The 16,497-nt window shown below is 40.9% G+C and overlaps 1 protein-coding gene across 1 annotated transcript in view; it reads left to right on the top strand.

The window, feature by feature from the left end:
* WWP1 (WW domain containing E3 ubiquitin protein ligase 1) overlaps positions 1-16,497 on the top strand; it is a 530,531-nt gene that overhangs the window by 481,075 nt on the left and 32,959 nt on the right. Inside the window, exons 20-21 of the mRNA XM_053715174.1 lie at positions 4,431-4,551; positions 15,398-15,502. Of these exons, the coding sequence (XP_053571149.1) occupies positions 4,431-4,551; positions 15,398-15,502 (226 nt within the window). The remainder of the gene's footprint in view (positions 1-4,430; positions 4,552-15,397; positions 15,503-16,497) is intronic.

Consider the following 16,497-nt stretch of genomic DNA (forward strand, 5'->3'; position numbering starts at 1 on the left):
TAAAATTGATCTCAGCTTGTCGAAACCTTCAATCACAATCATTCCCTTCGGTAGCCTTATGCATGGAAATTCTAGGTCTTATGACTGCTGCATCGGACGAGATCCTCTTTGCTCGTTTTCACATGTGACCTCTTCAGCTCTGTATGCTGAACCAGTGGTGCAGGGATTACACAAAGATATCTCAATATCTTTAAAACCGATTGTACGACACTCTCTGACGTGGTGGACAGATCACCATCGTTTAGTTCAGGGGGCTTCTTTTGTTCTTCCGACCTGGACTGTAATTTCAACAGATGCAAGTCTGACAGGTTGGGGAGCTGTTTGGGGGTCTCTGACAGCACAAGGGGTTTGGGAATCTCAGGAGGTGAGATTACCAATCAATATTTTGGAACTCCGTGCAATTTTCAGAGCTCTTCAGTCATGGCCTCTTCTAAAGAGAGAATCGTTCATTTGTTTTCAGACAATGTCACAACTGTGGCATACATCAATCATCAAGGAGGGACTCACAGTCCTCTGGCTATGAAAGAAGTATCTCGAATACTGGTATGGGCGGAATCCAGCTCCTGTCTAGTTTCTGCGGTTCATATCCCAGGTATAGACAATTGGGAAGCGGATTATCTCAGTCGCCAAACGTTACATCCGGGCGAATGGTCTCTTCACCCAGAGGTATTACTTCAGATTGTTCAAATGTGGGGACTTTCAGAAATAGATCTGATGGCTTCTCATCTAAACAAGAAACTTCCCAGGTATCTGTCCAGATCCAGGGATCCTCAAGCGGAAGCAGTGGATGCATTGTCACTTCCTTGGAAGTATCATCCTGCCTATCTCTTTCCGCCTCTAGTTCTTCTTCCAAGAGTAATCTCCAAGATTCTGAAGGAATGCTCGTTTGTTCTGCTGGTGGCTCCAGCATGGCCTCACAGGTTTTGGTATGCGGATCTCGTCCGGATGGCTTCTTGCCAACCGTGGACTCTTCCGTTAAGACCAGACCTTCTGTCGCAAGGTCCTTTTTTCCATCAGGATCTCAAATCCTTAAATTTAAAGGTATGGAGATTGAACGCTTGATTCTTAGTCAAAGAGGTTTCTCTGACTCTGTGATTAATACTATGTTACAGGCTCGTAAATTTGTATCTAGAAAGATATATTATAGAGTCTGGAAGACTTACATTTCTTGGTGTCTTTCTCATCATTTTTCCTGGCATTCTTTTAGAATTCCTAGAATTTTACAGTTTCTTCAGGATGGTTTGGATAAAGGTTTGTCTGCAAGTTCCTTGAAAGGACAAATCTCTGCTCTTTCTGTTCTTTTTCACAGAAGGATTGCTAATCTTCCTGATATTCATTGTTTTGTACAAGCTTTGGTTCGTATAAAACCTGTTATTAAGTCTATTTCTCCTCCTTGGAGTTTGAATTTGGTTCTGGGGGCTCTTCAAGCTCCTCCATTTGAACCTATGCATTCTTTGGACATTAAATTACTTTCTTGGAAAGTTTTGTTTCTTTTGGCCATCTCTTCTGCTAGAAGAGTTTCTGAATTATCTGCTCTTTCTTGTGAGTCTCCTTTTCTGATTTTTCATCAGGATAAGGCGGTGTTGCGAACTTCTTTTAAATTTTTACCTAAGGTTGTGAATTCTAACAACATTAGTAGAGAAATTGTGGTTCCTAAATTGTGTCCTAATCCTAAGAATTCTAAGGAGAGATCATTGCATTCTTTGGATGTAGTTAGAGCTTTGAAATATTATGTTGAAGCTACTAAGAAATTCCGAAAGACTTCTAGTCTATTTGTTATCTTTTCCGGTTCTAGGAAAGGTCAGAAGGCCTCTGCCATTTCTTTGGCATCTTGGTTAAAATCTTTAATTCATCATGCTTATGTCGAGTCGGGTAAAACTCTGCCTCAAAGGATTACAGCTCATTCTACTAGGTCGGTTTCTACTTCCTGGGCGTTTAGGAATGAAGCTTCGGTTGATCAGATTTGCAAAGCAGCAACTTGGTCTTCTTTGCATACTTTTACTAAATTCTACCATTTTGATGTGTTTTCTTCTTCTGAAGCAGTTTTTGGTAGAAAAGTACTTCAGGCAGCTGTGTCAGTTTGATTCTTCTGCTTATAATTTCAGTTTTTTTCATTATAAGATTTAAACTTTATTTTGGGTGTGGATTATTTTCAGCGGAATTGGCTGTCTTTATTTTATCCCTCCCTCTCTAGTGACTCTTGCGTGGAAGATCCACATATTGGGTAGTCATTATCCCATACGTCACTAGCTCATGGACTCTTGCTAATTACATGAAAGAAAACATAATTTATGTAAGAACTTACCTGATAAATTCATTTCTTTCATATTAGCAAGAGTCCATGAGGCCCACCCTTTTTGTGGTGGTTTTGATTTTTTTGTATAAAGCACAATTATTCCAATTCCTTATTTTTTATGCTTTCGCACTTTTTTCTTATCACCCCACTTCTTGGCTATGCGTTAAACTGATTTGTGGGTGTGGTGAGGGGTGTATTTATAGGCATTTTGAGGTTTGGGAAACTTTGCCCCTCCTGGTAGGAATGTATATCCCATACGTCACTAGCTCATGGACTCTTGCTAATATGAAAGAAATTAATTTATCAGGTAAGTTCTTACATAAATTATGTTTTTTCTTTCTGACTTGATGTTTATGTGTATAATACATTTGTGGACCATTACTGTGCATTGAGAGAGACTAATGAGTAGGTTAGTACAGCTATGAAGTGGAAGGGTTATTTAAAGGGACACTGAACCCAAATTTTTTCTTTCGTGATTCATATAGAGCATGCAATTTTAAGCAACTTTCTAATTTACTCCTATTATCAATTTTTCTTCGTTCTCTTGCTATCTTTATTTAAAAAAGGCATCTAAGCTAAGGAGCCAGCCAATTGCTGTTTCAGAACCCTGGAGAGCACTTGTTTATTGGTGCTGTCCAATCAGCAAGAACAACCCAGGTTGTTCAACAAAAATGGGCCGGCATCTAAAGTTACATTCTTGCTTTTCAAATGAAGATTCCAAGAGAATGAAGAAAATTTGAAAGTAGGAGTAACTTAGAAAGTTGCTTAAAATTGCATGCTTTATCTAAATCACAAAAGAAAAAAATTGGGTACAGTGTCCCTTTAACAAATTGGTTTGATGACATAGAAACACAAATAAGAATATTTATGAACCATATTGAAATTGTATGATACTGCAATTCAATTTTCCTTTTTATATATTGTATCAGTTTTATGATTTTGATTTTCAACATTAGGATCTTTTGGGGGACATACATTTTATTTTACTCAAAAAGAGAAAAAAATCTCATCTATATGACAGAGCAGCCTATATGTTTGTACTCACTGATCATTAGTAGGAAATACCGATCAGCTAGTTTGCATTAGTATGAGATTCACAACTGTTACTCTTATGAGTTTAGCATTACATTTAAACAAGTAATGTTTAGAGGTAAAAATCACCAATCAGCTTAGCGCTACCCAGGGGCTAAACAAAAATGGGTCGTCCCCTAAGCTTACACTCCTGCTTTTCAAATAAAGATATCCAAGAGAATGAAGAAACATTTATAATGGGAGTAAATTAGAAAGTTGCTTAAAATTGTATGCTATATCTGAATTATGAAAGAAAAAAATGTGGGTTTACTATCCCTTTTAAACACTAAGCTTTCATATGGATGACAAAATTGGGTAAAGTGAAGGGCCATAAAAGTGTAAAAAAAAAAAAAAAATCTAATTTTTTTTTTAGAAAAGCTCATTTTTCATATAACTGCATGTAATAGACACCACTATAAAGAAGAATATGCACAGATGCTGATCTAAAAATCCAGTATAAAACCTCTTAAATACTTAGCAGCTTCCAGTTTAGCACTGTTGATGAGGTTAGGCTGGGACACCCACTGAAAGGGGCGGAGAAAGCATCAAGAACAGACACCCCCTCCCCTGCATATTAAATAACACATTACACAAATATGAGCAAGTAGGAGTCTGTAGACTTGGGTCTAAATGTGATACTTTGGGACTTGGTTAGGAGTCTGAAAATAAGCACAATGTTATTAAAAATAAGCAAAACTATACATTATTAGAAAAACACTTGCAGACGGGCTATATAAATGGATCACCTACAAAACATTTATGCAAAGAAAAAATCCAGTGTGCAATGTCCCTTTAAGTAAAGTATGGCCCCATGGTTTAAAAATATATTACATCTAACTGTGTGTATATTGTAGAGTTAAAAAAAAAAAGTAGAAAAAGATGGCTTGCCGCTAAAACAGTCTTTAGTTATATCTAATAAAAACAATGTGCATAAGTACAAATGTTTACATAGCATTAAAGAATATTGGGTGGTTTTATATTGTTATTATTGCCCTTCCATTTGTGAACACTTAGACATTTTTGTAAAGCTATACTGAGACCCTATTTTTTTCTTGTTTTGTAGTTTAATGGCTGAATGGAGATTTTCACGTGGAGTAGAAGAACAAACCAAAGCATTTCTCGATGGCTTTAATGCAGTCGTCCCTCTACAGTGGCTACAGTATTTTGATGAAAAAGAGTTAGAGGTTCGACATATACAAATGTACATAAATATATACATTTATATTTCTGCTGATGGGGCAGGATCAGATATTAGTATAATAATGATTTTATAGTAGATGTAGAAACAAAAATCCAAAGCTCTTTCACCACATTACACCGTAGTATATGGTAAATAATTACATAAAAGTATTTTTTTGTTATCATAGGCAGAAAACTTGATACGGTCATTTCCTTGAATTGGAATGCGTGCAAAAAATCATTAAAATATGGATAAACATTTATTTCCTATCATTTACAAACACTAAACAAATTATTGAGAGATTTCCCAATTTGGTTATCCTTGAAGGAAATGTCACTTATAACTCACCTAAAGTCTTATATTCTTGGCAAACTCGAGTTTTTCTTCATAGTACACTGCCGTTTAATAGAACTAGGTGCACACAGTTGTAGCCAGAAAAAACATAATTTCTGACTAGCACATTTAGACTCTATGGAGTATTATAATTCTATAACATACTAAAACTTAGTGAATTTAGAGTCTGGGTCTTGAGGAAACTTATGAAAAGCAACTCACTTGTGTAGATTTACTCAAAAACTAAGTTACATATTTGTATGCAATTCAATGACTTACGGAATTATGTTCTAAAAATAACGTATAGAATTTTTCTCTTGCAAGGTGTATCCAGTCCACGGATTCATCCTTACTTGTGGGATATTCCCATTCCCTACAGGAAGTGGCAAAGAGAGCACACAGCAGAGCTCCACCCCCCAGTCATTCTCTTTGCCGGCTCTGGCAGCAGGGCCTCTCTACGGGAGGGTAAAGTGAATGTGGTGTTAGATTTGTAGTTTTATATCTTCAATCAAAAGTTTGTTATTTTTAAATGGTACCGGTTTGTACTATTTACTCTCTGGCAGAAATGTGATGAAGAATTCTGGAAAATGATTTTAGCATGTTGTAACTAAAATCCACTGCTGTTCCCACATAGGACTGAGGAGTACCAGAAAACTTCAGTTGGGGGGAACAGTTTGCAGGCTTAACTGCATTAAGGTATGTTTCAGTCATTTTTTTCTAGTCTAGACATGCTAATGCTAGAAGACTGACAGGAATCCCCATGTGGGAAGGGTAAGCCATGTTCTGAGACTCAGTATAGAATTAAGGCTTATTTAACAGGGCTTAAAGGCTGGTTGACACTGTTACAGGGCAATCGATTATTTATTTATTTATTTATTTTTTTATATTTAATATTTTTTATTGAGGGAATTGCACAGACAAATACGCAAAAACAGTTTGCCCCAACAAGGACTTGGTATACAGCATATAATAAAACAAGTATTATGGACAATTAGACCTGTATAAGAACAACTATAGAAATAATACTCCTATCAAATTCGCAAAGTGTTCTCAAGTTGATGAATGCATCAGGTGGATAAAAGTTGGAGAGCAAACTCAAAATCGCCCTCTTTTCCCTCAAAGATAGCTGAGGTCGCTTTTGGGCCTCTATGGATTAAAGGTACCATTCAGAGGGCTTTTAGAAAGCACAGGCCCAATCGAGGCCTGCGCTGATAGGCTCCTTCCATTGACAACTAGGACCCTAGAAAGGTCCAAGAGACTGAGAGTAGTAATGAAGGAGATGATATACTCAAACATAACAAGATTAGATATTCCAATATTTCACATTGTATCAGAAATGCGAACTGTAGGGACTGCAGCTCACATAAACTCACATACTAATATATACAAGAATGTAGTTGCTCACAAGAATACAAATATGGGAAGAACATTGAGGCTAAAAAAACAAACAAACTAGAAGTTGCAGGCACAGAAGGGGTTATAGCTTTGCAGAAAAATTAGGCTGCTGGCTGGGCTACAAACTTCTGCAGTCACCTGGAGGTGATTAAGTGCTAATTCCACCGTGATGGGCAGCGTATAGATGGGAGACACGTGAACTGGGCGCCCCAGGCTCTCTGGGCTTTAGACAACAAAGTAGTAATTCAAGGGGGAGCATAGATATACAAGTGAGGTTGCAGATGCAGTTACTAATAATGATATACAGTCTGTAGATATTAGCCAATGAATGACATTCATAATAAGTTGTTACATTAAGGACATTCGAAGAGCCATTTTTACATTTATATGGGTACATTCTCTAACCTGGGCTCTACGAACAGGGCAGAGACTGCTCAACTCTGCCATATAGGAGCATAGAGGATAAATTATTTATCCCTTTACTACACAATTGGGAGAGGGGGGGGAAGCAGGGGGGGAAGAGGGGAAGGGAAAAAGAGAGGGGGTAAAAGTGAGGGAGGGAGGGGAGAAAGGGAGGGAGGGATAGGAAGAGGAAGGGGGGAAAGGGAAGAGGAGAGGGATGGGGAAGGGGGGGGGGGAGTGGAAGGGGAAAGGGGTAGGAGGGAGAGGGGGGGCGGATCCAAAACATGCATTTATGCCCCATTCCTGGAAGAAAAAAACAAAACAAAAAAAAAAACATGCTACCCAAGTGATCTCTAAAGTAAGCCAAGTACTCTCTTCCCCACCAACACATATTATCAATAGGGGGCTGCAAGGATATGTGAGGGGAAATTGTTCACGATATATAGTTAGACTAGAGAAGAGCAAGGGGCAGACAATGGTAATTTCATAGATATAAGAGACAAAACAGTCGCATATTTAACACCAAAGGTAGCCAAATGATTAGAGAGGATAGAGGTTCTCACATCTCCACCTAACTGACAGGCATGAATATTGCTGGGGCCACAAGTTTACACAATTGAGTCTATATGTTCAGACCTAACGGTCGTCATGCAGGAGAACAAGTATAGAACACAGACACCCTGCTGAGCATGGCGGTAGCTGTGCAGATGACAGCCACAGCAGAAACGCTCAGCCCACGCCGGTCCTTACACAGGGTTGTCTCACCGAGGTGTCAAGTAGGTCCAGAGGCTTCCAGCGTGACATGTCCATCAGATATAGCCCCAGACAGACAATCATGCCAGGGTCAAGTTGTCCTCCATGTGCACCCCTCTGAAGTATAGCGGCACAGTAGCAAGGGCTCCCACAGTCCCCCCAGGGTATCTGGACCCAGAGATCTGACCTGCACCGGGTCGCCGGTAATCCACAGGTCTCCAATTCTGCGATGTGCGGTAGGCTAGCCGGGAGTTGATCGATAACCTCCTGAGAATCACTGCACTGCTCACTCAAAACAGCATGGGGTGCCACCTCCGAGACTTCAGCAGCAACTGTTGCGTGGGTGTCCGCCATGATATATAGGAGGCGGTCAAATCTTCGGTACATCTCGTGATCAAAGTCCTCAAACCAATCCTGCAGCGTCGCAAGCAGCCCCTCCATGGTCCCAGAAGCCCCACACTCTATCGGGTACCACTCCGCAAAGTCAGCTCAGGCCCTCTTACTATCGTCCTGCCGCAGAAGACGTGGCATATGTTTCTCTCAGGGAGGCCCCAAGCTCGGCTAGGCCCAAATCTGTCACTCCTCTCTGGTGCTTGAAACCCTTTTATAGGGTGCTGGTTAGGTCCTCAACTGATGCAGGGCTCGCTTAGAGTGGGTACATCTCCCTTGTCATGCGAATTAGCTAAATTTTAACAGGTTTTTTTGTCATTTATTGCAGGAGCCATATTCAAACACGTCCTCTCTGTATGCAAGCTGGCTCCGCCCCCCGCAATCGATTATTTTATTTCACAAAATACTCATTGTAGACACTTTTAAACACTTTTGGTGTGTTTATTACGGGGGTTTTTTCCACATGGCATAATTTTAGTCACCTAATTGGGTTTTTGAAGGCCTCACAACTCTGGAGTGGGAGGGGCCTAATTTCGCGCCTCAGTTGCGCAGTTAATATTGACAGGCTGTTCATGCTGCTTCACATGGAGGGTCCAGAGACTGTTTGAGGACTTCAAAGAAGCTTGTTTTCCCCAGAACTAATTCCCAAGGGCAGGTAGGGCCACAGCAGGCGGCTGTGGCAAGGTGCTGTAGTTTGTTAACCGGTTGTGGGCTTTAGGCTGCTCCGGTTTGGGCATTAAAGGGTTAATCAGGCTGAAACTTGTTGTGCAATCATATCGAAGCATTAGGCACATACTGTGAAAATTTCAAGAGATTTGGTACATTTTTCACTGTTTTGTAAAAATGTGTGCGCTTTTTACTTCTTAAAGGCACAGTACCGTTTTTTCAAATTGTGATTTTTATTTGATTAAAGTGTTTTCCAAGCCTGTTAAACATGTCTGACACTAAGGAAAAGCCTTGCTCTATGTGTTCAGAAGCCATGGTGGAACCCCCTCTCAAAATGTGTCCCAAGTGCACTGATGTGTCTATACACTTTAAAGATCATATTGTGTCACTTAAAAATATAGCCCTAGATGATTCTTTAACTGAAGGTAATGAGGATAGTCCACCTTCCTCTCCCCATGTGTCATCACCAGTTACGCCCGCTCAAGCGATACCTAGTACCTCTAGTGCATTGGCGCCTATTACATTGCAACAACTAGCGACAGTCATGGATAATTCCCTTGCGGCCTTTCTATCCAAACTGCCAGTTTTCCCTAAAAAGCGCGATAGCTCTGTTTTAAGTACAGATGAGGAGCAGTCGGAAGCTTTGGGAGGTTTATCTGATGTACCCTCACAACACTCTGAAGTGGCGGTGAGGGATTTGATGTCTGAAGGAGAAATTTCTGACTCAGGAAAGGTTTCTCAGCGGGCAGAATCAGATTCACTAGCGTTTAAATTTAAGTTGGAACACCTCCGCGTATTGCTTAGGGAGGTTTTATCCACTCTGGATGATTGTGATCCTATGGTGGTCCCAGAGAAATTGTGTAAGATGGACAAATATCTAGAGGTCCCTGTATACACTGATGCGTTTCCGATCCCTAAGAGGGTGGCGGATATTGTTGCTAGGGAGTGGGAGAGACCAGGTGTCCCTTTTGTCGTCGTCCCCCCCATCTTTAAGAAAATGTTCCCCATAACTGATCCAAGGCGGGACGCGTGGCAGACGGTCCCTAAGGTAGAGGGGGGCAGTTTCGACACTGGCCAAGCGCACAACCATTCCAATCGAAGATAGTTGTGCTTTTAAAGATCCTATGGATAAAAAGTTAGAAGGTTTACTAAAGAAAATATTTGTTCAACAAGGTTTCCTTCTCCAACCTATTGCCTGCATTATTCCTGTAACTACTGCATCGGCTTTTTGGTTTGAGGCGCTGGAGTAGTCGCTCCAGAGGGAGACCTGATATGACGAAGTCATGGATAGAATTAATGCTCTAAAACTGGCTAATTCTTTTATTACTGATGCCGCTTTGCAATTAGCTAAGTTAGCGGCAAAAAATTCTGGTTTCGCCATTATGGCGCGCAGAGCGCTTTGGCTCAAGTCAAATCAAAATGACTAAATATCCCTTTCAAGGGAAAGACCCTTTTCGGGCCCGAGTTAAAAGAGATTATTTCAGATATCACCGGGGGAAAGGGCCATGCTCTCCCGCAAGATAGGCCTTTTAAGGCTAAAAACAAGGCTAATTTTCGTTTCTTTCGCAACTTCAGGAGCGGTCCTGCTTCAACCTCTGCAGCCGCAAAGCAAGAGGGTAACACTTCACAGCCCAAGGCAACCTGGAAGCCTTTGTAGGGCTGGAACAAGGGTAAACAGGCCAAGAAGCCTGCAGCTGCTACTAAGACAGCATGAAGGGGTAGCCCCCGATCCGGGACCAGATCTGGTAGGGGGCAGACTCTCTCTCTTCGCTCAGGCTTGGGCAAAAGATGTTCACGATCCCTGGGCATTAGAGATTGTTACTCAGGGATATCTTCTAGAATTCAAGGACTCCCCTCCAAGGGGAAGGTTCCACATTTCTCGTCTGTCTACAGACCAGATAAAGAAAGAGGCGTTCTTACGCTGTGTAGAAGATCTACTCAAGATGGGAGTGATATACCCAGTTCCAATTACAGAACAAGGACTGGGCTTTTACTCAAACCTGTTTGTGGTTCCCAAAAAGGAAGGAACTTTCAGGCCGATTCTGGATCTAAAAATTCTAAACAAATTCCTCAGAGTTCCATAATTCAAGATGGAGACCATTCGAACAATCTTACCTATGATCCAGGAAGGTCAATATATGACTACCGTGGATCTAAAGGATGCGTACCTACATATTCCTATCCACAAAGATCATCATCAGTTCCTAAGGTTCGCTTTTCTGGACAAGCATTACCAGTTTGTGGCCCTTCCTTTCGGTTTGGCCACTGCTCCCAGAATTTTCACAAAAGTGCTAGGGTCCCTTCTGGCGGTACTAAGACCGCGGGGCATTGCAGTAGCACCTTATCTGGACGACATCTTAATACAGGCGTCGTCTTTTCCAAGAGCCAAGGCTCACACGGAGATTGTACTGGCCTTTCTAAGGTCTCACGGGTGGAAGGTGAACATCGAAAAAAGTTCTCTGTCCCCGCTCACAAGGGTTCCCTTCCTGGGAACACTAATAGACTCTGTAGAAATGAAGATATTTCTGACAGAGGTCAGAAAGTTAAAGCTTTTAACTACTTGCCGAGTTCTTCATTCCATTCCTCGGTCATCTGTAGCTCAGTGCATGGAGGTAATCGGATTAATGGTAGCGGCAATGGACGTAGTCCCCTTTGCTCGAATACATCTCAGACCACTGCAACTGTGCATGCTCAAACAGTGGAATGGAGATTATGCAGATTTGTCTCCTCAAATACAACTGGACCAGAAAACCAGAGATTCTCTTCTCTGGTGGTTGTCTCAGGATCGGTTGTCTCAGGATCACCTGTCTCAGGGAATATGCTTCCGCAGACCGGAGTGGATCATTGTAACGACCGACACCAGTCTGTTAGGCTGGGGTGCGGTCTGGGACTCCCTGAAAGCTCAGGGCTTATGGTCTCGGGAAGAGTCTCTTCTCCCGATAAACATTTTGGAACTGAGAGCGATATTCAACACGCTTCAGTCATGGCCTCAACTGGCGGCGGCCAAATTCATCAGATTTCAGTCGGACAACTTCACGACTGTGGCGTACATCAACCATCAGGGGGGGAACAAAGAGTTCCCTAGCGATGAAGGAAGTAACCAAAATAATCAGGTGGGCGGAGGATCACTCCTGCCATCTATCTGCAATTCACATCCCAGGAGTAGACAACTGGGAGGCGGATTTTCTAAGAAGTCAAACTTTTCACCCGGGGGAGTGGGAACTCCACCCGGAGGTTTTTGCTCAGCTGACCCAGCTAAGGGGCATTCCAGAATTGGATCTGATGGCATCCCGTCAGAACACCAAACTTCCTCTCTACGGATCCAGGTCCAGGGACCCCAAGGCGGCATTGATAGATGCTCTAGTAGCGCCTTGGTCCTTCAATCTGGCTTCTGTCTTTCCACCGTTTCCTCTTCTCCCTCGTCTGGTAGCCAGAATCAAACAGGAGAAGGCTTCAGTAATTCTGATAGCACCTGCGTGGCCACGCAGGACGTGGTAGGCAGACCTAGTGGACATGTCATCTGTTCCTCCATGGACACTGCCAACGAGGCAGGATCTTCTAATTCAGGGTCCATTCAAGCATCCAAATTTAGTTTCTCTGCGGCTGACTGCTGATTGAACGCTTAATTCTATCTAAGCGTGGTTTCTCTGAATCAGTTATGGATACTCTGATCCAGACTAGAAAGCCTGTCACCAGGAAAATTTACCATAAGATATGGCGGAAATATCTTTGTCGGTGTGAATCCAAGGATTACTCGTGGAGTAAGATTAGGATTCCCAGGATATTGTCTTTTCTCCAAGAAGGATTGGAGAAAGGCTTGTCAGCTAGTTCATTAAAGGAACAGATATCTGCTCTGTCTATCCTTTTACACAACCGTCTGGCAGAGGTACAAGACGTTCAAGCGTTTGCTCAGGCTTTAGTCAGAATCAAGCCTGTCTATAAACCTGTGGCTCCGCCTTGGAGTCTAAATTTAGTTATTTCAGTTCTTCAAGGGGTTCCATTTGAACCTTTACATTCCATAGATATTAAGTTATTATCTTGGAAAGTTTTGTTTTTGGTAGCTATAGCTTCTGCTCGAAGAGTTTCAGAATTGTCTGCTTTGCAGTGTAATTCTCCCTTTCTGGTGTTCCATGTAGATAAGGTAGTTTTGCGTACCAAACCTGGTTTTCTTCCTAAAGTTGTTTCTAATAAGAATATTAACCAGGAAATCATTGTTCCTTCTTTGTGTCCTAATCCATCTTCAAAGAAGGAACGGCTATTACACAATCTTGATGTGGTTCGTGCTTTAAAATTCTATTTACAAGCAACTAAAGATTTCAGACAAACATCATCCTTGTTTGTTATCTATTCTGGTAAGAGGAGAGGTCAGAAAGCGACTGCTACCTCTCTTTCCTTCTGGCTGAAAAGCATCATCCGATTGGCTTATGAGACTGCTGGACGGCAGCCTCCTGAACGAATTACCGCTCATTCTACCAGAGCTGTGGCTTCCACATGGGCTTTCAAGAATGAGGCTTCTGTTGAACAGATTTGTAAGGCAGCGACTTGTCTTCACTGCATACTTTTGCCAAATTTTACAAATTCGATACTTTTGCTTCTTCAGGGGCTATTTTTGGGAGAAAGGTTTTGCAAGCAGTGGTGCCTTCCGTTTAGGTTACCTGTCTTGTTCCCTCCCTTCATCCGTGTCCTAAAGCTTTGGTATTGGTATCCCACAAGTAAGGATGAATCCGTGGACTGGATACACCTTGCAAGAGAAAACAGAATTTATGCTTACCTGATAAATTACTTTCTCTTGCGGTGTATCCAGTCCACGGCCCGCCCTGGCAATTAAGTCATGTTAAAAATTTTTGTTTAAACTACAGTTACCACTGCACCCTATGGTTTCTCCTTTTCTCCTAACCTTCGGTCGAATGACTGGGGGAGGGAGCTATATGGACAGCTCTGCTGTGTGCTCTCTTTGCCACTTCCTGTAGGGAATGAGAATATCCCACAAGTAAGGATGAATCCGTGGACTGGATACACCGCAAGAGAAAGTATTTTATCAGGTAAGCATAAATTCTGTTTTTTTGCTTTAAAATTTTAATATGGAATTACAAGCATAAAATATTTCATAGGGATCTGAGCTCAATATGTTCATTTGCAGGAGCTATATTGTTCATAGCTTTGGCTACCTTTACAAATGTGTTTGACCTTACATAATTTATATTAAGATGTGTATGTATGTATTAGGGATGTGCATTCGGATACTTCGTCAGGATCCGAATGTAGGATTAAGCAGCTGCTCGTGCCCTTCACATATTTTCATAGCCGGATTGATTCCTGTAAAAGATCTCCACACTAAGGTCTGTGCAAATCCAGACCTGGGATCTTCTACAAGAATCAGTCCGGCTACAAAAATATACGAACTGCACAAGCCACTGCTTATTTCCACATTCGGATCCTTGTGATACAGTATGTATTGAATTATGTAGCAAATCCAAAACACAAGTGAGATTGCTGTATAATTTTCTATTTTTCTTTGTGTCTTTTCAACTAATGCCTGTTTAAATATTTAATAATTACCGTTGATTTAGTATTTTCCTGGTTAAATTTTATTATAAGTTAGTTTTAGAAAGTTGCATTGCAAAGTGAGGCTTGTTGTCTCTAAGGGGGTTGTTTTTAGTCTTTGCTTATGTTATCTGTAAAATAAAGTAGCAAATTCTATAAACCAATTACCATCTAGCTTGCTCAAAATGTTATTTAGCCCTTTAAGGGCTGGGTTATTTTGCATGTCAAACTGTCTTATTTTGGTCATTGTGTTATGACGCAGCCTCCCTAATTGCCTAACTAGTTCAGGGAAATATGGATGTGGCAGATGACACCAGTTGGCTGCATATGCACTATAGACTTGTATACATGTCAACATAACCCTTAAATCTCTGGGTTGTGTGATATAAATACACATCCAAATGGTCCTTAAGCAGTTTTCCTGGTGCTAGTTTATATGCACCATTTCAATCAATGACTCGACACACCATTGTTGGGGGGACTAATTCTGGTACTTTCACATACTGACATTTTCCTTTCCAATCTATTGTTATATAGAAGCACAAGACATGCCACATCCTGGCTGGGATAAAGGGGACTATTAGCAATTGGACCCTTGCTTATTACGTTGTGTATGCATTACCATGGCTTGACATATGTTGGGAGCCAAAGATTCTATTATTTTATCACTGGCTCATGTTTTTTATCACACTACCTATGTCTATAAAAAAGCCCTGTATTTCTCCTAAACACACTGGTACCTAAAGTTTGGTAATTTTGACATGTCCTGGTTTAAAATGGTAGGACCCGTGAAAATATAAGGCATGAAAATCCAGCTGTTTAGAAAATAAACCCAAACCAGCACCCCTGCAGTTGTATATGGACACCTTTGTTGTGTAACCTAGGTTCTCCTTGGCGCAGATGGTCATGTGATGTGCTCTCCTGAGTCCTAATTGTCTACAGTGACCTTTTTGGGCCAAGCTTCTTATAAATCATTAATAAAAAAAAATATACATTTAAAAATTGCTATAAATGAATCTATAAGACTTGAATGTTTTCTATGTGGGTTAATGATCATTAGGAATTATTTACTATTGGACAGTCACTTGATGTTTAATGCTCTACCTGGTTACAGTTAAGGACCATGTAAGAGTGATACAAGTATTGTGTGTGTGTGTATATCTATGAACTAACATTCATAAGAGGCCCTCATATGGCTTCAATGTTTCTGGTATTGCTGAGTTAATCAAATACAGTATGTGGTTGAGGAACATCAAACATACCTTGCTAGATGGTCTGCTGTTCGTATCACTGAAGATTCAGACTCAGAAGTAAATATATGATTATATACCAGAAGCAGTAACTCACATAGATGTATTGATTCTCAGGTAATGCTCTGCGGTATGCAGGAAGTGGACTTGTCCGACTGGCAGAGGAATACTGTTTATCGGCATTATACAAGAAATAGCAAACAAATCATGTGGTTCTGGCAGGTAATTAATTATGGTGTTCTTGTTTTCAAGTTATCCTCGTGTTTTTTTCTAATTCTTTTTTAAGACGTCAAGTAGTTATCCTAAGAATGTACCAGAGAAACCATAATTTAAACACAGATTAAAATGATTTTGCTTACGTTTTCAGTGGATGTGATAATTCACAGCCTATACAGATGGATGAGTGTCGCTCATGACGTGTCAATACAAGAGCTAATAGCACGCAATTAAAAGTTAGAGATTGAAATTTAAAAATTAAAATAGGAAGGGGTTTATTATTTATTTGTATAGCACTGATAACTTCCATAGCGCTGGGTATAGAGAGAGACAAATACATAACAGATTAAACAAAACTAGTTCAGGAGGAGCAGGGCTCTGCTCTTAAGAACTTACAAATCTACAAGGTTGCAGAGACATAAGGTTTGGGGTAGCTTATCACGTCTGTAGTTGCTGCAGCAAGTCAAAGCAGTTCAAGATAGATTTTTATGGATGAAGAGGAGAGACCGTAAGCCACTCTGAATAGGTGGGTTTTCATAGAGCATCTGAAGCTATGCAAGGTTGGAGACGGTCTGCGTGGGATAGAGAGTACCAGAGGATGGTATGGGAGTGGAAAGACATAGGTCAGAGGTTGATCGAAGAGGACAGCTTAGGGGATATTTGGAGATGAGAGAGAAAATATAGTTGGGAGTGAGGTTGAGTGCTTATAGATTAGGGTTTATACTTTGAATTGTATTGCCTGTTTTGTATGCCATGGTTGTCATCGGGTGCACGATACACGACGAACAGTGGAAGGTTCAGCTTTCTCAAGTTTTAATTTTAGTGCTTAATTATACTATAAAGCCACAATGTTTGGGAAAGAGAGGGATGAAATGTTAGAAAGAAGAGGTTTAAGTTGAGTAGAAAAGTCTGTGTGATCCAAGTCATTTAAATTCTTGTAAGGTAGCAGTTTTTTGGGGACTTGTGAGGATGCTGTAGTTAATGTAAGAGAGAAAATGAGT

The sequence above is a fragment of the Bombina bombina genome, chromosome 5 (genome assembly GCF_027579735.1).
Source record: "Bombina bombina isolate aBomBom1 chromosome 5, aBomBom1.pri, whole genome shotgun sequence".
Taxonomy (NCBI): domain Eukaryota; kingdom Metazoa; phylum Chordata; class Amphibia; order Anura; family Bombinatoridae; genus Bombina; species Bombina bombina.